This window comes from Rattus norvegicus, chromosome 12 (assembly GCF_021556685.1).
Source record: "Rattus norvegicus strain SHRSP/BbbUtx chromosome 12, alternate assembly SHRSP_T2T, whole genome shotgun sequence".
NCBI classification, from domain to species: domain Eukaryota; kingdom Metazoa; phylum Chordata; class Mammalia; order Rodentia; family Muridae; genus Rattus; species Rattus norvegicus.
The window spans coordinates 6419953-6441263 of NC_141545.1; the positions used below are offsets into that span (position 1 = coordinate 6419953).

Consider the following 21311-nt stretch of genomic DNA (forward strand, 5'->3'; position numbering starts at 1 on the left):
AGTTAGAAAGGTAATATACCTAAATTCTATCTCCTTGTAAGTTTTGTGAAATTATACAAACATTAGTGTGCTTTAAAGACTAAGATCAATAATCTTGCTTAATTTAATAAACCTTGAAGTAATTAGTGGTCACAATTCCTGTTTGGTTTTTTTCTCTTCTCTTTCTCTTTGTTTTACTTATTTTTGTCTTAATTTTTATTTTCTGTATTTAGTATGCATTAGATTATGTAGTCTTGTTTTGATTTGTTTTTAGGTCCTCTTGGAGACAGGGTTTCTCTGTATTCCCTGGCTATTCTGGAACTTGCTCTGTAGTCCAGGCTGGCTTTGAACTCAGAGATCTATGCCTCTTCCTGGCTTCCCTCTATTGCTCCCTTGCTCTCTCTCCCTCTCCTTCTCCTTCTTCCTCTTTCCTTCTTCCTTCTCTGTCCTTCCTTCTCTCTCCCCTGCTTCCTCCCCCTTCCACCCCCTTCCACCCCCTTCCACCCCCTTTCTTGATTAGTTTTTTTAATCATTTATTTATTTATTGTATGTATGCATGTATATGATTACACTGCAGCTGTCTTCAGGCAGACCAGAAGAGGGCTTGGGATCCCATTACAGATGGTTGTGAGCCACCATGTGGTTGCTGATATTGAGCTCAGGACCTCTGAGAAGAGCAGGCAGTGCACTTAGCTTCTGAGCCATCTCTCCAGCGCTCTTGATTAGGTTTTAAGATAGGGTCTCACTGTATAGGCAAGCTAGCCTGGAACTTATATAGTCCTCCTGCATCCTCTCAAATGCTAGAATGATAGGTTGTAATGTCATACTCAAGTGAGAAGAGGTCTTTTTGTAGCCCAGGCCAGCCTCAGACTTGAGATCTTCTTGCCTAAACCCTCAAGTGCTTGGATTACAGTTGCTTAGTATTAGTTTGTTTTATTGTTTCTTGAATCTTGATTTATTTCGTGGTGGGGACAGGGTGGTGGGTCGGTTAGAGGGCAACCTGCAAGTCAGTTCCCTACTTCCACCATGGGATTCTAGTCATGAACTGAGGTCATCAGCTTTGGTGGTAAGTCCCTTTACCTGCCAAGCCATCGTGCCACACTGTTTTGTGTTTTGAGATGAAGGTCTCAATGTGTTGCCTCAAAGGTCTTCAAAATTGTAATCCTCCTGTCTCAGATCTACTGAAAGCTGGAATAACAGGTGAGTATAACCATGCTTCTCTTTCTTTACTGTGATCTTTGACCTTTGCATTTATTGATTTTACATGTGTGTGCATACATAGCCCCATGACACAATAATGAGAAAGCTTCAACCTAACTCAGGTTACCAGGCACAACACACATGGAATCACCTTTAGCAGTCCCGTTCTTTATTACGATCTTTGTTCGTGAGTTTCTCCCTGCCATTCATTAAAGCTAAGATGACATTTTTGTCTTTTTTTTTTTTTTTACAGATTTAGGACCAATAAGCCTCAATTGGTTTGAAGAACTTTCTTCAGAAGCCCCACCATATAATACTGAACCTCCAGAAGAATCTGAATATAAACCCCAAGGCCATGAACCACAGCTATTTAAAACACCACAGAGGAATCCCTCTTACCATCAGTTTGCTTCAACTCCAATAATGTTCAAAGAACAAAGTCAAACTCTACCACTAGACCAGTCACCTTTCAAAGAATTAGGTAACTGTAATGAGGTGTGGTGGCACATGCCTTTAACTGTAGCTAGGTGTTGTGGCACTAGAGAGGCAGAAACAGGTGGATCTCTGAGTTTGAGGCTAGACTGGCTTACGTATCAAGTTCCTGACAGCCAGAGCTACACACTAGAGATAACCCTTTCTCAAAAAAGAAACAAACAATCAAAGCGTTAGTTCACTAAAGATTTACCTTGGGTAAATCATGCTATGTGATGGAGGGCCCAAGAGCTGAGACTTGAGGCAAAGTTCTGTGTGGAATCAGCTCTGTAATGAACTGAGTTCTGTTGTGCAAAGTATTCTTCCTCATCTCTTTCCCGACTGAAAAATGGAGATAGTGGGAATAATACGTGATAAGCTTTGGTTCATTGAAATAATTCAGGTATTTAATAAATGCCTCTTTTCTTTCTACCAATGATCACCAACTAAGATTTTTCTGAATTATGACTTTGATATTCAAAATGACTTGTCTTAATGTTTACTAAGCTACTTTTTTTCAAGTTATAAAAGGGTGGAGACTTTTTTGTAATCAGTTTCTTGTGAGTATTTAATAGAGTTAATTTGATAGTGGTTTCTCTGACTTAGGTGCCAAGTGTTGGTAAACACTTGCTCAGTCAAGTTGTGTATCCACTCCATCCCTGGAACATGAATTACTTCCTCGACATGTATGCCCTTTTCTTTAGAGGACTGTGGTTCGCTCAGTGAGCATGTCAGGCTATTGTAATTGCTTTGGATATAGACAAAAGACAGAATCTCTACCGCCTGGTGATGGTGCACTCCTTTAATCCTAGCATTCAGGAGGCAGAGGCCATGGATCTCCATGAGTTCAAGGCCAGCCTAGTCTACATAGCAAGTTTCAGGACAGCCAGGGCTTTGTAGAGAGAATCTGTCTTAAAAAGGGGGGTGCGCGGGGAAACAGACATCTTGTACCCACTTCTGCAGGTTTAACAACATTTCTTCAGAGAAGCCAAATGGCTGGGTTACAACCAAAAGTGGAATGCAAAAGGACAGCATCATACGGGTCAAATCAAATGGGACCTTCAGCCTAACTGTGTATTTTGGTAGTGGGCATGCTCATCATGTGAAAAGCCCTAGTTTCCGTGTCCAGCACCAAAGAGAAAGGAAGGGACCAGGGGAGGTTGCTGTCATGAAGCCTTGCTTTCCCACTTGTATTCAGGAGTCTGAAACTGAATGAAAACTTTTCACAGAGTGACAGTCAGATTGTCTTCCGTGATGTCATACATAGGGTGCACATCATACCTCAGATGCATTTCTGTGAGAGGCGCCAGCTCCCTATCCTTTTTGTTTTAAAGATTGATTTATTTTATGTATATGAGTACAGTGTAGCTCTGTCTTTAGGCATACTTGAAGAAGGTATTGGATCCCATTACAGATGGTTGTGAGCCACCATTTGGGTGCTGGGAATTGAACTCAGGACCTCTGGAATAGCAGTCAGTACTCTTAACCACTGAACCATCTCTCCAGCCCACCTTTTTTTTTTTTTTTTTTTTTTTTTTTTTTCCTGTTCTTTTAAGTTCAAAAAGTAAAAGATCAAAATGTACAGTGTCTGCATCCTCACTGGATTATTTTACTGTTTCAGGGAATGTTGTTGCAAATAGTAAACGTAAACATCACAGCAAAAAGAAGGCCAGAAAGGACCCTGTGGTAGATGTTGCCAGTCTGCCGCTGAAAGCTTGTCCCAGTGAAAGGTATGACGAGACTGATGCACATTTTGTAGTACACAAGAAATGTTTTATATGTTTGTTTTTAAGGCCTGGTTTCACTACAGTCCAGGCTGGCTTCACACTCAGAATTCTCCAACATTAGCCTCCCACAAGGCAGGGATTCAGCCAGGATCCATCGTCCTGCATATCTGTTATTAAAACGTGTTTAAATAAAACATTTTCTTGTGTATGTTTGTTTCACAGAAATAAGCTGTCATCCAGGTGGCCCTGGCTGACTACCTCCCGGAAGAACTTCTATTTTTAAATAATGTGTAATAGATTCCTCAATTTAGTAATTTGTATGTTAGAAACTTTGAGCCAGGTCTGGTAACCCACATCTGAAATCCTAGTGCAGTATGAAACCAGCCCAGGCTCGCATAGCTGGCCCTTGTCCTCAAAGCCATAAAACCACTAAGATTTATCACTCAGTGATCTCTTTGCTGCTGCTATTGTCCTTTTAACCTGAGGCCACTGTTTCATTTTGTCTAGCCCTTGTACTCCGCGATGCACACAGGTGGCACCGCAGCGAAGAAAGCCAGGTATGAGCACAGCCAGCGTACTTATTTTTGTTGTCTTTTGAGACCTTATTTACGTGTAAGTTGTATGTATGAGTGTTTTGCCAGTGTGTATGTGTATACACTATGTGCATGCCTGGTTGGTGTCCAGAGGCCAAAAGTGAGATCCCCTGAAACGAGTTACGGGTGGTCGTGAGCTGCCTGTATTAGGGCCTAGGCCTTTTGCAAAGCAGCCAGTGCTCATAAGTGCTGAGCCATGTCTCCAGCCCTAATGTTAATAAAGATCTAATAATTTTCTGTTTTTTTCACCCACAGTGGTATCTGGAAGTTTATTCTATACACCAAAACTTGAGGAGGTAAATGTTTTGCTTGTGTTACTTTTGGTATATCGGTTGAGAATGTGACAGTGTATCCCTTTGACTTGAGAGTTGAGATCTGTAGTTAGCATACTGTCTCACAGAGACATTAAGTAAGTGATAAAGTGTGAATGGAAAGTTAATCGACGGTGTTTCTGTAAATTAACTGCTGTCTTTCTTTGTAGACACCAAAACATATTTCTGAAAGTCTGGGAGTTGAAGTGGATCCGGATATGTCTTGGACAAGTTCATTAGCTACACCACCAACCCTTAGTTCCACTGTGCTCATAGGTAATCATGACAGATGTGTATTGGACAGGAAGAGCTGGATGGGGCCATAAGTTGTCATCTCCAATCTTTTTTTTTTTTTTTTTAAGATTTATTTTATTTATATGAGTACACTGTACTTGTCTTCAGACACACCAGAAGAGGGCATCAGATCTCATTACAGATGGTTGTGAGCACCATGTGGTTGCTGGGATTTGAACTCAGGACCTCTGGAAGAGCAGTCAGTGCTCTTAACCGCTGAGCCATCTCTCCAGCCCTGTCATCTCCGATCTTATGTTAGAAAGAAATGTGGAAGAGCTGGAGAGGTGGCTCAGTGCTTAGAGCACTGGCTGCTCTGGCAGAGGATCCTGGTTCAGTTCTCAGCACCCACATGATGGTTCACAACTGTCCATAGCTCCTCTTCCAGGGGAACTGGTATCTTCCAGCCCCTACAGACTCCTGTATGCATCTGATGTACATACATGTTTGTAGACAAAATACCCGTATACAGGAAATAAAAATAAAGGTTAAACATGTAAGCAAACATGAAAACACATATCACTGTGTGATAAGTGTTTGTAGAATAATTTTTTTGTGTTTTATTTAAAATTAAATCAAAGAGTCACATATTTTAGCACTCCGTCATCTACATATGATAACTCATACACATTTATCTACAACATCACTTGTGTGCTCGTCCATAAGGTTTGTGTGTGACTGTGGTAGTCCTCAGATTACAAGTTTTTTGTTTTTTGTTTTTTTTTTTTTTTTGGTTCTTTTTTTTCGGAGCTGGGGACCGAACCCAGGGCCTTGCGCTTCCTAGGCAAGCGCTCTACCACTGAGCTAAATCCCCAACCCCAGATTACAAGTTTTTACTCAAACCATAATTATTTTTTAGTATTTTTTTTTCATTCTGTGTGTAAGCAAGTATGCCCATGTACAAATGCTGTAGCATTTGTGAGGAGGTCAGAGGACAATTAACAGGGTTGGTTCTTTTCTTCCCCCATGTGAGGTCCAGGGATCCAGCTTAGTGTGTCAGACTCGGCAGCTAGTGCCTTTACCCTCTAAGCCATCTTGCCAGCCCTCAGAGTAGGGCTTATTTTGATGATTCTGGCCAAATAACTTTAGTTCTGACTTTTAGTTTCTAGTTTAGCTCGAAGCAACTGGACTTTCTTTTGTGGTTTATGTGAAATAAGGAAGTAAAAAGGTTGAACACTAAGACATGATGAGTATTAATTATGCTTTCCGTCTGTACCATTGTCTAAAGAGAAGCTAAAGGCTCCCAAGGAGCCTTTGCAGACACAGCCTCAGGGACCTTTATCTGCCCTTGTAGAGAACATAAAGCTAGTGTAAGCAACCACATTAAGAAACAGTGTGACAAGTCAGTCAGGCCATGCTGGCTTTTCTTATTGATAGCTTTGGACACATGATTTTCTTTCAGACGTGTCTGTGTGGGGGACGTGTTGCTGAAAAAGTAAGTTTGTGTATTAATTTTAGTGTATGATAATCTACTATAGCTAATTTCATTTTTGTTTTATAGCCCGAGATGAAGAAGCACACAGAAATGCATTTCCAGCCGACTCTCCTGCTGTAAGTCTGTGTCGGGCTGGTATGCTCTTGTTACTACTCATGCTGAATGCCTTCACTAAATTTTGTTTTGTTGGTGGTTTTTATGCTTTTTTTTTTTTAAAATATTAGTTCTCCGAGGTGGCCATTCATGTATGCAATTGGTTTTCATCATATTCACCCTCTCTTCCTCCTCCAACTCCCCCATCATCCCCTCAACATGACCTACTCACAACTTCATGTATTTTTTTTCTTAAACTGATCCCCTGAATCCAACTAGTGCCCCCGGTGCATATGGGTATGAGGCACTGGAGAGTGGGGCGTCTACCAGTGGCCATATCTTCCCCCCAGATGACCCTCCCTTCCTCAGGAGCTGTCAGCTCCCGCAGCCCCTCAGTTTTTGGTGGAGCAGTTATTGTTCCTTTGGGTTTTGTTTTTGACTTTTTTGAGCTGGGTCGTAGCTAGCTAGCCTGAAAGTAGTTGTGTAAACCATTTTGGCCTCAAACTTGGGATGACCATCCTGCATCTGCTTCCCAAGTGCTAGGATTATATATGTATGTCACTGTGCCCCAGATACCTGCATTTTTTAACTGCAATTTATAATTTTCCTAAGCTTTTGGAAATGTTTCTTAACATGATCCTATATATAACTTTTCCTATAGAATTTTTTCTGTTTTTCTGTTTGGTAACGTGTATAATGAAAGAATTATACTGATTAATGTTCTGAACATAATTTCTGCAGAGTTTGAAAAGCTATTTTTCTAACCACAATGAAAGTCTGAAAAAGAATGATAGATTTATTCCCTCTGTGTCTGACAGTGAAAACAAAAGCCAGCAAGAAGCTTTTAGTCAGGGTAAGTATATCTGTTCAATTGAGCTACTGATCTGAATTGCTGTCACTGGTCTTTTCTTAGGGAGACGTGCCACTGCTTTTCTTCTCAACCTCTGAAATATGGAAGATAGAAACTCACGTGATAGATTTCCTTGTTTTAATAACTCAGAATTGACTTGCTACATGTAGATTGACAGTTCTTAGAACACTAGACTGAGCACATAACACTTTTTAAGGTGACCCTTAATTTTATAGAACTGAAAAAAGGAGTTATTAAAGATTAGGGTGTGAGGGGAACACACATATAGAAGGGGAGGGGGAGGGGTTGGGGGATGTTGGCATGGAAACTGGGAAAGGGAATAACAATTGAAATGTAAATAAGAAATACCCAAGTTAATAAAGATGGAGGAAAAACAAACAAACAAACAAAAGATTAGGGTGTGAATAAAGACTTTGAGTACAGTGGGGTCCCATTTTAAGAGAAGAGCATCTTGCCAGAAGACCTGGCATTCAGAATCACCCCTTATTGCTAAACTGCCTGTTATATAATATGAACAATTTCTGAAATGAATTGTGAGGATAATATGAAGAATATGGTTGCATTGTAAATATGTGCTTTTGTTTTAAATTTTAACAGGACTGGAGAAAATGTTAGGGGATTCATCTAGCAAAATAAATCGCTTCAGAGACTGCCTTAGAAAACCAATACCAAATGTTCTAGAAGATGGGGAGACAGCTGTAGATACTTCAGGAGAAGATAGTTTCTCGTTATGTTTTCCTAAACGTAGAACCAGAAATCTACAGAAAACGAGAATGGGCAAGATGAAGAAGAAAATCTTCAGTGAAACAAGGACTGATGGATTAAGTGAAGAAGCCAGAGGACAAGCTGATGATAAAAACTCATTTGCACTTGAAATTGAACCAAGAGATAGTGAGCCCTTAGATCCATCTGTAACAAACCAGAAGCCCCTTTACAGCCAGAGTGGGGACATCTCCAGTGAAGCTGGCCAGTGTTCAGACAGTATATGGTCTCAGCCAGATCCCTCTGGTCTAAATGGAACCCAGACAAGAAAAATACCCCTACTCCATATTTCTTCTCATAAGCAAAGTATTTTAGAAGACTTCATAGATATGAAGAAGGAAGGTACTGGCTCTATTACTTTTCCTCATATTTCTAGTCTTCCAGAACCAGAAAAGATGTTCAGTGAGGAAACTCTGGTAGACAAGGAACATGAAGGACAGCATCTTGAGTCACTTGAAGACTCCATCTCAGGGAAACAAATGGTGTCTGGAACGAGTCAAACAGCCTGTCTCTCTCCGAGTATCAGGAAGTCTATAGTCAAGATGAGAGAGCCACTTGAAGAGACTTTGGATACTGTTTTCTCAGACAGTATGACCAGCTCAGCCTTTACAGAAGAACTTGACGCCTCTGCAGGGGGACTGGAAATACATACTGCATGCTCACAGAGAGAGGATTCTTTATGTCCTAGTTCAGTGGACACTGGAAGCTGGCCAACCACTCTCACTGACACTTCTGCAACTGTGAAAAATGCAGGTTTAATAACCACTCTCAAAAATAAAAGAAGAAAGTTTATTTACTCTGTAAGTGATGATGCATCTCATCAAGGAAAAAAACTACAGACACAGAGACAGTCAGAGCTTACTAACCTTTCAGCCCCGTTTGAAGCAAGTGCTTTTGAAGTACCATTCCCCTTTACAAATGTAGATTCAGGTATTTTTCTTTTTTCTTTTAATGTATATAGTCTTATGGATGAGATTACACTCTTATTTGAATATATGATTTTTTTTTTATTTTAAAAGAAACACCTGCTTTCTGTAGTTTTTCAGATCTCTTTTTTGTTTGGTTTAGTTTTGGTTTTGTGAGAGTTCTGTGTAGCCCTGGCTGTCTTGGAACTCAGGCTGGCCTGGAACTCAGACATCCGCCTGCCTCTCCTTCCCCAGTGCTTGGATTAAATCTGTGGGCCACTTTCGTCTGGTTCTAGGAATCATTTAACCTCAGACAGTAACTATATAGATTATAGTTGAGACTTCGGATTTGGTGTTTAGACTTATGTCATTCAAACTTATTGGGGCAATTTGTACCATATATCGTCGGCTCTTTGTTCTTTGTTTTTGAGCATTTATTTATTGTGTATATATGTGTTTGGGCATATGCATGGCACATGGTTTATGTGTGGAGGTCAGTGGATAGCGTGTCTAAGTCAGTTTTCCTTTTTCACCATGTGGGTCTTCAGGCAAATGCATTTACACCCTAAGTCGCCATGCCATTGTTCCCCCTTTTACTCTATGCTGGTTTTGATCTTGAGTGATCCTCCTCCTTTAGTCTCCCAAGTAGTAGGGACCACAGACATGCGTCACTGTCTATGCACCATGCTCTATGGCTCCTAAGACAACTTTCTATCCAAACACATTAGGAACTTGACTGCTTAACGCCTGCTTTAGAGTGTTTATTATGTACACATTGGATAGCTAAAAACGATGTTTACTTGGGAAGCTGAAGCAGGAGGATTTGAACTAGGAATTCAAGGCCAGCCTGGGGAACTTAAGGAAAACTTGTTGCTTCTACTCCATTCCTCACCTCCATCATGTGAAAAACAGTTTTGTCTCCCTGTGAGAAATTGTAAATAGTGAATATGTCAGTGGTAGTGGTGCTAGTGTACTAAAGAGTTGTTTGAGGTCCAGGGATCTGACTGCCTCTTTGGCCACACCCAGCATCTTACGGGAATACTGGGGATCTGGATTCAGGTCTTCATGACAGGCACTTCACTGACTGAGCTAGCTCCTTAGCCTCTTCATGTAGAAATTTTGTAAGTTCAAAATTGCAGCCGTTCCAGGTTTTGTTTGTTTTAAAGATTTATTCATTTATTATATATAAGTACACTGTAGCTGTCCTCAGACATACCAGAAGAGGGTATCGGATCTCTTTACAGATGGTTATGAGCCACCATGTGGTTGCTGGGAATTGAACTCAGGACCTCTGGAAGAGCAGTCGGGTGCTCTTAACCGCCGAGCCATCTCTCCAGGTTTTGTTTTCAATCTGTCAGTCACCCTTTGTTCTTCTTGTACTTCTTATTTTAAACACTTTAACTTGGGAAAAGCACTGAGTAGATGCGTACTCTAACTTGTCCTGTCACTCTGTATTCTTATGCTTAGGTATACCAGATTCTTCAATCAAAAGAAGCAATTTACCAAATGATCCTGAAGAGCCATCTTTGTCCTTGACCAACTCTTTTGTGACTGCTGCCAGTAAAGAAATTAGTTATATTCATGCATTGATATCTCAGGATCTAAATGACAAAGAAGCAATACTCAGTGAAGAAAAGCCACAGCCATATACAGCCCTAGAAGCTGACTTTCTGTCGTGCTTGCCAGAAAGATCATGTGAAAATGATCAAAAAAGTCCAAAAGTTTCCGACCGAAAAGAAAAAGTCTTAGTCTCAGCATGTCGTCCTTCAGGAAGGCTTGCAGCAGCAGTGCAGCTCAGCAGCATTAGCTTTGACTCTCAGGAAAACCCTCTTGGTAGCCACAACGTAACAAGTACTCTTAAATTAACTCCCAGCCCGAAGACACCTCTGTCAAAGCCAGTTGTGGTTTCTAGAGGGAAAATGTGTAAAATGCCAGAGAAACTGCAATGTAAGAGTTGTAAAGATAATATTGAATTAAGCAAAAACATCCCTCTGGGGGTTAATGAAATGTGTGTCTTAAGTGAAAATTCTGAAACACCTGAGCTTCTGCCACCTCTAGAATATATAACAGAAGTGTCCTCATCAGTGAAGTCACAGTTCAATCAAAATACAAAAATAGCAGTCGTACAAAAGGACCAAAAAGACTCAACTTTTATTTCAGAAGTAACAGTCCATATGAATTCTGAAGAACTTTTCCCAGAAAAGGAGAATAATTTTGCTTTTCAAGTAACCAATGAAAGCAATAAACCCAATATAGGAAGTACTGTGGAATTCCAGGAAGAAGACCTCAGCCACACAAAAGGGCATAGTCTCAAGAACTCTCCCATGACAGTAGATAGAGACCTAGATGATGAGCAAGCAGGCCAAGTGTTGATTACAGAGGACTCAGATTCATTAGCAGTAGTCCATGATTGTACAAAGAAGAGCAGAAATACTATAGAGCAGCATCAGAAAGGAACTGCAGACAAAGACTTCAAGTCAAATTCCTCCTTGTATTTGAAATCAGATGGGAACAATGATTATTTAGACAAATGGTCAGAGTTCTTGGATCCACTCATGAACCATAAATTTGGAGGTAGCTTCAGAACAGCTTCCAATAAAGAAATAAAACTTTCAGAGGATAATGTCAAGAAAAGCAAAATGTTCTTCAAAGATATCGAAGAACAGTATCCTACTAGTTTAGATTGTATTGACACTGTTAGTACCCTACAATTAGCAAACAAGAAGAGACTAAGTGAACCTCATACATTTGATTTGAAGTCAGGTACTACTGTATCTACACAGTGTCATAGTCAATCATCTGTTTCTCATGAAGATACTCACACAGCACCTCAGATGTTATCTTCAAAGCAAGATTTTCATTCAAGTCATAACTTAACGCCCAGCCAAAAAGCAGAAATTACAGAACTGTCTACTATCTTGGAAGAATCAGGAAGTCAGTTTGAATTCACACAGTTCAAAAATCCAAGCCACATAGCACAGAATAATACATCTGCAGTGCTTGGAAACCAGATGGCTGTTGTAAGGACCGCTTCTGAGGAGTGGAAAGATGTTGATCTTCATCTCCCACTGAATCCCTCCTCTGTAGGTCAGATAGATCACAACAAGAAATTCGAATGTTTGGTTGGAGTTAAGCAAAGCTCTTCTCACCTGTTAGAAGACACTTGTAACCAAAATACATCTTGTTTTTTACCGATAAAAGAAATGGAGTTTGGAGGATTTTGTTCTGCTCTTGGCACAAAACTTAGTGTGTCTAATGAGGCTCTGAGAAAGGCTATGAAACTGTTCAGTGACATTGAAAATATTAGTGAGGAGCCTTCTACAAAAGTAGGACCAAGAGGATTCTCTTCATGTGCACATCATGATTCTGTTGCTTCCGTGTTTAAGATAAAGAAACAAAACACTGATAAAAGTTTTGATGAGAAATCTAGTAAGTGCCAGGTAACAGTACAAAATAATAAGGAAATGACTACCTGTATTCTTGTTGATGAAAATCCTGAAAATTATGTAAAGAATATAAAACAAGATAACAACTATACTGGCTCTCAAAGAAATGCTTATAAATTAGAAAACTCTGATGTTAGTAAATCAAGTACAAGTGGCACAGTTTATATTAATAAAGGTGACAGTGATTTACCTTTTGCTGCTGAAAAAGGCAATAAGTATCCTGAGTCATGTACCCAATATGTGAGGGAAGAAAATGCACAAATTAAGGAAAGTGTATCAGATTTAACATGTTTGGAAGTCATGAAAGCTGAGGAAACATGTCATATGAAATCTTCAGATAAAGAACAATTACCTTCAGATAAGATGGAACAAAATATGAAAGAGTTTAATATATCTTTTCAGACTGCAAGCGGGAAAAATATCAGAGTCTCCAAAGAGTCACTAAATAAAAGTGTGAATATTTTAGATCAGGAAACAGAAGACTTGACTGTCACTTCAGATTCTTTGAATTCTAAAATTCTTTGTGGCATAAATAAGGACAAAATGCATATTTCATGTCACAAGAAATCAATCAATATTAAAAAGGTATTTGAAGAACATTTCCCAATTGGAACTGTCAGTCAATTACCAGCTCTTCAGCAGTATCCTGAATATGAAATAGAAAGTATCAAAGAACCTACTCTGTTGAGTTTTCATACAGCTAGTGGGAAAAAAGTCAAAATTATGCAGGAATCTTTGGACAAAGTGAAAAATCTTTTTGATGAGACACAGTATGTTAGGAAAACCACCAATTTTGGTCATCAAGAATCAAAACCCCTGAAGGACAGAGAGGACTATAAAGAAAGACTTACATTAGCATATGAGAAAATTGAAGTAACTGCCTCAAAATGTGAAGAAATGCAGAACTTTGTCTCTAAGCAGACTGAAATGCTACCCCAGCAAAATGATCATATGTATAGGCAAACTGAAAATCTCACATCAAATGGTAGCTCTCCCAAAGTACATGGAAACATAGAAAATAAAATAGAAAAGAATCCTAGAATTTGCTGTATTTGTCAGTCCTCATACTTTGTCACTGAAGATTCTGCTTTGGCATGTTATACGGGGGACAGTAGAAAAACTTGTGTCGGAGAGTCTTCTCTGTCCAAAGGCAAAAAATGGCTTAGAGAACAAAGTGATAAGCTTGGAACAAGAAATACTATTGAAATCCAATGTGTAAAGGAACACACTGAAGATTTTGCAGGAAATGCCTTATATGAACATAGTTTAGTCATTATCAGAACTGAAATTGATACAAGTCATGTCTCTGAAAACCAAGCTTCAACCCTCTTTAGTGACCCTAATGTGTGTCACAGCTATCTATCTCATTCTAGTTTTTGTCATCATGATGATATGCATAATGATTCAGGATATTTCTTAAAAGATAAAATTGATTCTGATGTCCAGCCAGACATGAAGAATACTGAAGGCAATGCCATTTTCCCTAAAATATCTGCTACAAAAGAAATAAAACTACACCCACAAACTGTAAATGAAGAGTGTGTTCAAAAACTGGAGACTAATGCTTCACCATATGCAAATAAAAATATAGCCATTGACTCAGCTATGCTGGATTTAAGGAATTGTAAGGTAGGCTCACCTGTATTCATTACAACTCATTCACAAGAAACTGTAAGAATGAAAGAGATATTCACAGATAACTGTAGTAAAATAGTCGAACAAAACAGGGAGAGTAAACCAGACACTTGCCAGACAAGCTGTCATAAAGCATTGGATAATTCAGAGGATTTTATATGTCCTAGCTCTTCAGGTGATGTCTGCATAAACTCACCTATGGCTATTTTTTATCCTCAAAGTGAACAAATTTTACAGCATAACCAAAGTGTGTCTGGACTGAAGAAAGCTGCAACACCACCTGTTAGTTTGGAAACTTGGGATACATGTAAATCTATAAGAGGATCTCCTCAGGAAGTCCATCCTTCACGCACTTATGGAATTTTTAGCACAGCAAGTGGAAAAGCTGTACAAGTATCTGATGCTTCATTGGAAAAGGCACGGCAAGTGTTTTCTGAGATAGATGGTGATGCTAAACAGTTAGCTTCCATGGTGTCACTGGAAGGTAATGAAAAATCACATCACTCTGTGAAAAGAGAAAGCTCTGTGGTGCATAACACCCATGGTGTATTGTCACTCCGAAAAACCCTCCCAGGCAATGTCAGTTCATCTGTATTCTCTGGATTTAGCACCGCAGGTGGAAAACTGGTCACAGTTTCAGAAAGTGCTTTACATAAAGTTAAAGGAATGTTAGAGGAATTTGATTTGATCAGAACTGAACATACTCTCCAGCATTCACCTACACCTGAAGACGTATCAAAAATACCTCCTCAACCTTGTCTTGAAAGCAGAACCCCAGAATACTCTGTAAGCTCTAAATTGCAGAAAACCTACAATGATAAATCCAGGTCACCAAGTAATTATAAAGAAAGTGGTTCTTCAGGCAATACTCAATCTCTTGAAGTTTCTCCCCAACTCTCTCAGATGGAGAGAAAGCAAGAAACACAGTCGGTATTAGGAACAAAAGTGTCCCAGAGGAAGACTAATATCTTGGAAAAAAAACAAAACTTACCCCAAAACATAAAAATAGAAAGTAATAAAATGGAAACATTTTCTGATGTTTCCATGAAAACAAATGTAGGAGAGTACTACTCCAAAGAGCCAGAGAACTATTTTGAAACAGAAGCAGTGGAAATTGCCAAAGCTTTTATGGAAGATGATGAGCTGACGGATTCTGAACAGACTCATGCCAAATGCTCACTGTTTGCATGCCCCCAAAACGAGGCTTTATTAAATTCGAGAACTAGAAAAAGAGGAGGAATGGCTGGTGTTGCAGTTGGTAAGGATTTACTTTTGCTTTGGTCTGCTGGTCTCTCAAGTGTTTCATTCTCAATAGTCTCGTAGGCTACAGTGTTTAAAAACTGATATTTTTTTCCTGTGGAGTTTGGAGGACAGTGATTTAGAACTTGGTATCTGTAAGTCTGTACCAACAAGTCATATTTTAAGGATCTTTAGTGTATTTTTAGTTGGGGTTAAGTTTAGTTATGCTAAGAAGTTTTATTTTAAACAAAGCTGGTGAAATGTTAATATTTCCCATATGTATAAAGAAGTTAAATTCTGGCAGTTAGAATATTAGAATTCTGGTTTCTAATATAGCCCCATAATTTAATTAGTACTGTGTATGACTTAGTTACTGTACTCTTCATGTGTTACCTCACTTCTCTGAGCCTGTTCCCATAGCCATAAAGTGTAGTTAACGCCTCTTACAAGGTAGATAGTATTACCAGGCATGATGTTTGATAGCAGTAATCCCAGCAATCAAGAACCTAAGGCAGGAAGATTGTTACGTTCAAGGCAGCCTGGGTTAAATATCATGACCCTGTCTCAAAAATATTCATCAATTAATTGATTAATTGTTTAAAATCACAAAATTTAAAATAAGTTATTCAACATTGAACCTGACATGTTACTCACCTAGGCAGAGAACTTAGTATTTGCTTGCTTCCTTCACAAATATTCTAAACATAGTTTAATAGTAAATACTGTCCTACTCGTTTTCAGAATTCTTTTTATACATGGATGATTTTCCTGTATGTATATCTTTATACCATGTGCATGCCTGGTGTCAACAAAAGAGGGTATTAGATCTCCAAGAACAGGTGTTACAAAAAGTAGCAAGCTGCCACGTGGGTTCTGGGAGAATATTAGTTCTAGTTCCTCTGGGAGAATATTAGTGCCCTTAACCACTGAGCCATCTCTCTGATCTCATGTACTTCTTTTAATACTATTGGACTATATTCTAATTTCTCATTCAAATGTATGTCTAATGACTTAGTGAAACTATTAGGTTAATCCATAGTGAGTGTGTTTTGGTAGTGTTTCAGGCTAAAAAGAATCTTTAAATATTGAATCTTCTTGTCTAACCCCACCATACTGTGGAGTGAGCTGTCTGGAAGTCAGCTTATTATAAGCCATCCTGCCAGAAACAGGTTTACTTCATCAAATATTATACACGTCACATTCTGTATGAACAAATTTAACTTTATACGACTTAATCTGTGGGGTTTTCTTTTGTTTTATTTTATTGCTTACCATGTATAAGCCAGTACTTTAGTTATTAAAAGGGAAATCTAGGCTTAAAAGGTAAAACTGGTATAATTATAAATATGTATGGGACTTTCTTTTTAGGACAACCCCCAATTAAAAGGAGCTTATTAAATGAATTTGACAGGATAATAGAAAGTAAAGGAAAATCCTTAACGCCTTCAAAAAGCACTCCAGATGGTAAATTTGTTTTTATTCATATTTTTTCTCTGAACAAGTACTCTGCATGATACTCTTACACTTTCCTCTCTCGGTTCATTTGTGTGTACAGAAAGGTTTAAATGTTAAACTTTTGGTGTATTTGGTATGTGGATGGTTCATCCATGATGCCTGCTAGGGCACTGAAAAAGCTGTAATTACAGAGTCATAAGATGCTTATGAAGTAGTGACTTTAGGCTTAATGAGAGTGGTAAATGACCTTCAGCATTTCATCAAAGTCCATCTTTTCTAAGTCACATGATTGCTGCTACCAAATGAGGTGGGCATTTCTCATGGTTTGACACATTTCTCCAACTTACTACATATACATGATGCCTTGCCTCTTTCTCCCTTGCCTTTTGACTTTCCTTTTAATTTCTTTAACGTTTGTCTGTCTGTCTGTTTTTCAAGACAGTGTGTCTCTGTCCAATACTTGTACAATTATAAGTAAAATTGATTCTAATAAAAAAACAAAAAACTGCTGAATACCCAAATCTGAGTAACTGATAGTGCTTATCTTCTCAAGTACCCATGATAATCCTGTGGCAAAAGAGTAGCTACTCTGTGTCAGCCTAACTGTGAAAATAAATTGTTTCAAGATGATTATGACTTCTATAGGCAGATATACAAGCTGTACAGATGTGCTCTTGTACAGTGAACATGTGTACACATAACAGAGCTGATGGCGGGGCCTTATAAGATCGTTATGGGCACTTAGACCACCCTTAGAATCACCTTCCTGTAGAGTAGAGATAGTTGGTTCAAATTCACATAAGAATTCTGTGTCTGGGGAGTTGGCTTAGTGATTAAGAGCACTTCTTGTTCTTGGAGAGGATCCAGGTTTAAGTTCCCAGCATCCACATGGAGGTTCCTCACCTCCTCAGACACCAGACCTATATGTGGTTCACAGACCTACATGTGGGCAAAACACTCATGCACACAAAGTAATAAAATACATTTATGAAAAGAATTCTTGATCTTACAAATCCTTAAAAGAAGTATCATTGTGCTGTGTTTTCCTGTCAGAATAACTCTGCATGTGCAGAATGGATAGGTTACATTTATTTGTTTCCGGCTTTAGGATTTTCGTATTTTATTTTATGTGTATTTGTATTTTGCCTGCATGTATGTATGTGTACCATGCATGTGCCTGCTGTGTGGCAACCAGAAGACATTGGGTCCCCCTGTAACTGGAGACAGTTGTGACCCACCATGTAGGTTCTGGAAATTGAACCCTGGTCCTCTGCAAGAGCAGCTAGTGCTGAGCCGTCTCTCCAGCCTCTGGTTTCTTATTCTTTAATCTTACATTGGAGCAAACAAAGTGTTTGCATAACTCATTCATAAATGCTGTAGAAAGTTATACTTGGAGATGTCTTAAATCCACCCTAGGCACACTCCAGGCTATTCTCCAATTTTCCTACCTTTTACTCCATGGTTTGCAGTTTATCTTTATAAACATTCTATACTATCTCTGTGCATGCTTGCTTTTTTTTTTTTTTTTAACAGTTTCTATAGAAACCGTCAAAAATTGCCAATCCCAACTATATTTAAAGTCATCGTGGCAGGGTATTGGAGAAAGTTTTCAATTAGCTATAATTGCACCTCAGATAAACCTCACTGGCTTTAACACTGCCAATTACCAAAGCTAGGGAATGCTGCTTAATGAATATGTAAATATCTTTCTTACTCATTTGCATGGTTGCATAATACTCACTCAAGCAGCTGTATCCTGGTTTATTCAGTTAATCCCTAATTAGTGGACAAACTGCAGGTCTAATAGCCATAATACAAATTCAGAATAAATACTATCAAAAGCTTTGCTTCTGAACCTTCGTAAAAGCTAACTTCAGAGATGATAATTACACTGACTGTTACTAACACCAGGACTAAATTTAAAACTGATTTCTCTGAGGTTTGAAATGTCGGTTATTTTGCTTATAGTTATAATTAGTTTGCAAGTTCAGTATGCCTGGTAATTATTTATTAAATGTCCATTATGTGTATTGAAAACTTCAGTGTCTAACAAAATTTTGTGAACATTTACAGTAATGTATAATAAAGAGAAATGGCAACTAAAACCTCTTACTTTTCACTAATATTATAGTGTGGGATTTTTTTAGGCACAATAAAAGACAGACGATTGTTCACACACCACATGTCTTTAGAGCCGGTTACCTGTGGACCCTTCTGGTAAGACTTTTTTTAAAATCTTAGTATAACATCAGAAAAAGGTGTTTTTTCTTTTTTTTAAAGTTAATAACTCTAACTCATTTAGAATGAATTAGAAATGTGTGCTAGTGGGGTTAGGGATTTAGCTCAGTGGTAGAGAGTTTGCCTAGCAAGCGCAAGGCCCTGGGTTCTGTCCCCAGCTCCGAAAAAAAGAAAAAGAAAAAAAAAAAAGAAAGAAAGAAATGTGTGCTAGAAAAGGTCTAACTCTTTGGAAGAAAGAAAAGCAAGATAGGTGGATCGGAGTGGACGTGAGGCTCCAGAGAAGACTGAGTTACTAGCAAGCAAATCCCCTGCAGTGGGCAGGAGTGAGTGGTGCAGAGCAGGAGGCCACACTGGGAGCATGCAGTTAAGGGGCTCCTGTGGGAGGAAGGCTGTGACGTCAACGACTGGGATTCATGTAAGGAGTAACAACAGCTTTGGATGCTGTAGTATCATCCTGTGATATAAACACTCACGAGCAAACTAGAAAACCAGATCCTGTCTCTAAACACACACACACACAGAGCGTGTATGTATATTTGTTGCCAGGCGAGCATACTTAAGTACTCTCTCTCCAATGCAGCTCAAGTAAAGAAAGGCAAGAAACCCAGAGCCCACATGTTACCTCACCTGCTCAAGGACTTCAGTCTAAGGGGCATCCTTCAAGACACTCAGCTGTGGGAAAGTCTTCAAGCAATCCTACAGTTTCTGCCCTAAGATCTGAAAGGACCAGACACTCAGTCTCAGACAAATCCACCAAAGTCTTTGTCCCACCTTTCAAGGTGAAATCACGGTTTCACAGAGATGAACATTTTGATAGCAAGAATGTTAATTTGGAGGGAAAAAACCAAAAGAGCGCAGATGGAGTCAGTGAAGATGGGAACGACAGTGACTTTCCTCAGTTTAACAAAGGTGACTACTCTCAGGAGGCTACTAGAATTTTCACAGGCCGTGAGAAGTCTTCGGGTATTATGTAGCATTTGTTTGACATGGTTTTTATCTTTTTATAACGATTTTTAAAATCGGTTTCTGTGTGTGTACAGGTGCCTGAGCCGCTGCACACATGGAAGACAACTTTGGGGAGTTGGTTTTCTCCTTCCAGCCTGCATTCTGGGATTTGAACTCGGGTCATCAGGCTTGTGCACAAAGCACTTTTACCTGCTGGGCCATCTACTGGTCCTACTTTTCACCTTTTGATTAGAGAGAGCATTGGTTCTCAACCTTCCCAATGCTGCAACACTTTAGTACAGTTCTTCACGCTGTGCTGACCCCCAACCAGAAAACTATTTTTTTTCTTTTTTCTTTTTTTTTTTTTTGGAGCTGGGGACCGAACCCAGGGCTACCACTGAGCTAAATCCCCAACCCCCAGAAAACTATTTTTGTTTCTAGTTTATAACTGTAATTTGGCTACTGTTAGGAATTGTAAATGTTTGTTTTCCAAGGGTCTTAGGTGACCCCTCTGAAAGGGTCCTTCAAGCTTCAAAGGAGTCATAATCCACAGGTTAAGAACCACTAGACTAGAGAGTTATACTGTATGTTTTCCTCAATATTTTCTCCTTTTTGTGGTGATAATTTCAGAACCTTTTTTTAAGATTTATTTATTTATGTATTGTAAGTACATAAATGCCCTGTCTTCAGACACACCAAAAGAGGGTATCAGATCCCATCACAGATGGTTGTGAGCCACCATGTGGGTGCTGGGAATTGAATTCAGAACCTCTAAAAAAGCAGCCAGTGCTCGTAACCACTGAGCCGTCTCTCCAGCCCCAGACCTTTATTAACCTTTCAGATTTTGAAGCCAAAGATTAGGTTCAAATTGTTTTAATGATTTATTTCAAAGAAAGAAATGTGACTTTTCTTCTGGTTTTGTTTTTGTTAAAAGTCAGGATTGGGACTGTTTGAGAGGATAAAGTTCTTGTTGTGCAAGCACAAAGACTTGAGTTCAGATCTCTAGCACCCATGTAAAATCCAAGCGTATAGTACACACATCTAACTCTGATGCTAAGGAGGCTGAAGCAGGAGGATTCCTAAAGCTGTCTGCACAACCAGCTTGGTCAAATTGGTGAGATCTGGATTCAGTCAGAGACCCTGTCTCCAAGTAGAGAGTGTTGGGTTAAAATACTCCATGTTAATCTCTGGCCTTCACATACATGTGTGTGCACACACATACACAGGCATGCACAAGACAAATGTAATGGTGGTGCAAGTCCAGGCGTGATGTGCTCAGGCCTGTGATGCCACTAGTGAAAAGTGAGTCAGGCGCTATGTGAGTTCCAGGCTAGCATGGGCTACATAGCATAGCAAGACCCTGTTTCAAAAAAAAAAAAAAAGCAAAAAGACCAAAACGGCTTCCTGTGGGAACTGTATAAACCCAGCTATGAAGTCATGGGAACAAATTGATAGACATCTTTCATAAAACAGGCTGTGCCTCTTGGTGGGGGGAGGGGGGGGAGTGCAGAGACACGGTTTATATCCCTGGCTGTCCTGGAATTTGCTTTGTAGATAAGTCTGGCCTCAAACTCAGAGACCCGCCCGCCTCTGCCTCCTGAGTTCTGGGACTAAAGTTATGCACCACCCAGCAGTAAATACATTATTTTAGTTGTTTCTTTGAGACCGTTCCCTCTCTATAGATCAGGCTGGTCTAGAACTTTCAGAGGTCCTCC

At 39.3% G+C, this 21311-nt stretch overlaps 1 protein-coding gene and 1 non-coding gene across 12 annotated transcripts in view; one reads left to right on the forward strand and one right to left on the reverse strand.

The window, feature by feature from the left end:
* Positions 1–21311, forward strand: part of Brca2 (BRCA2, DNA repair associated) — a 41046-nt gene that overhangs the window by 2260 nt on the left and 17475 nt on the right. For 9 of the 11 annotated variants that reach the window (XM_087578696.1, XM_087578698.1, XM_087578703.1 and 6 more), the window contains 12 exon segments: positions 1433–1660; positions 3272–3380; positions 3885–3934; positions 4226–4266; positions 4452–4557; positions 6074–6123; positions 6842–6953; positions 7569–8663; positions 10106–14977; positions 16327–16422; positions 18561–18630; positions 19232–19560. In XM_087578696.1, coding sequence (XP_087434822.1) covers positions 1433–1660; positions 3272–3380; positions 3885–3934; positions 4226–4266; positions 4452–4557; positions 6074–6123; positions 6842–6953; positions 7569–8663; positions 10106–14977; positions 16327–16422; positions 18561–18630; positions 19232–19560 — 7158 coding nt within the window. 11 annotated transcript variants of the gene reach the window in all.
* Positions 17947–18087, reverse strand: LOC120096086 (U4 spliceosomal RNA). The gene has a single exon (XR_015634996.1). It is a non-coding gene; the product is annotated as a U4 spliceosomal RNA (small nuclear RNA).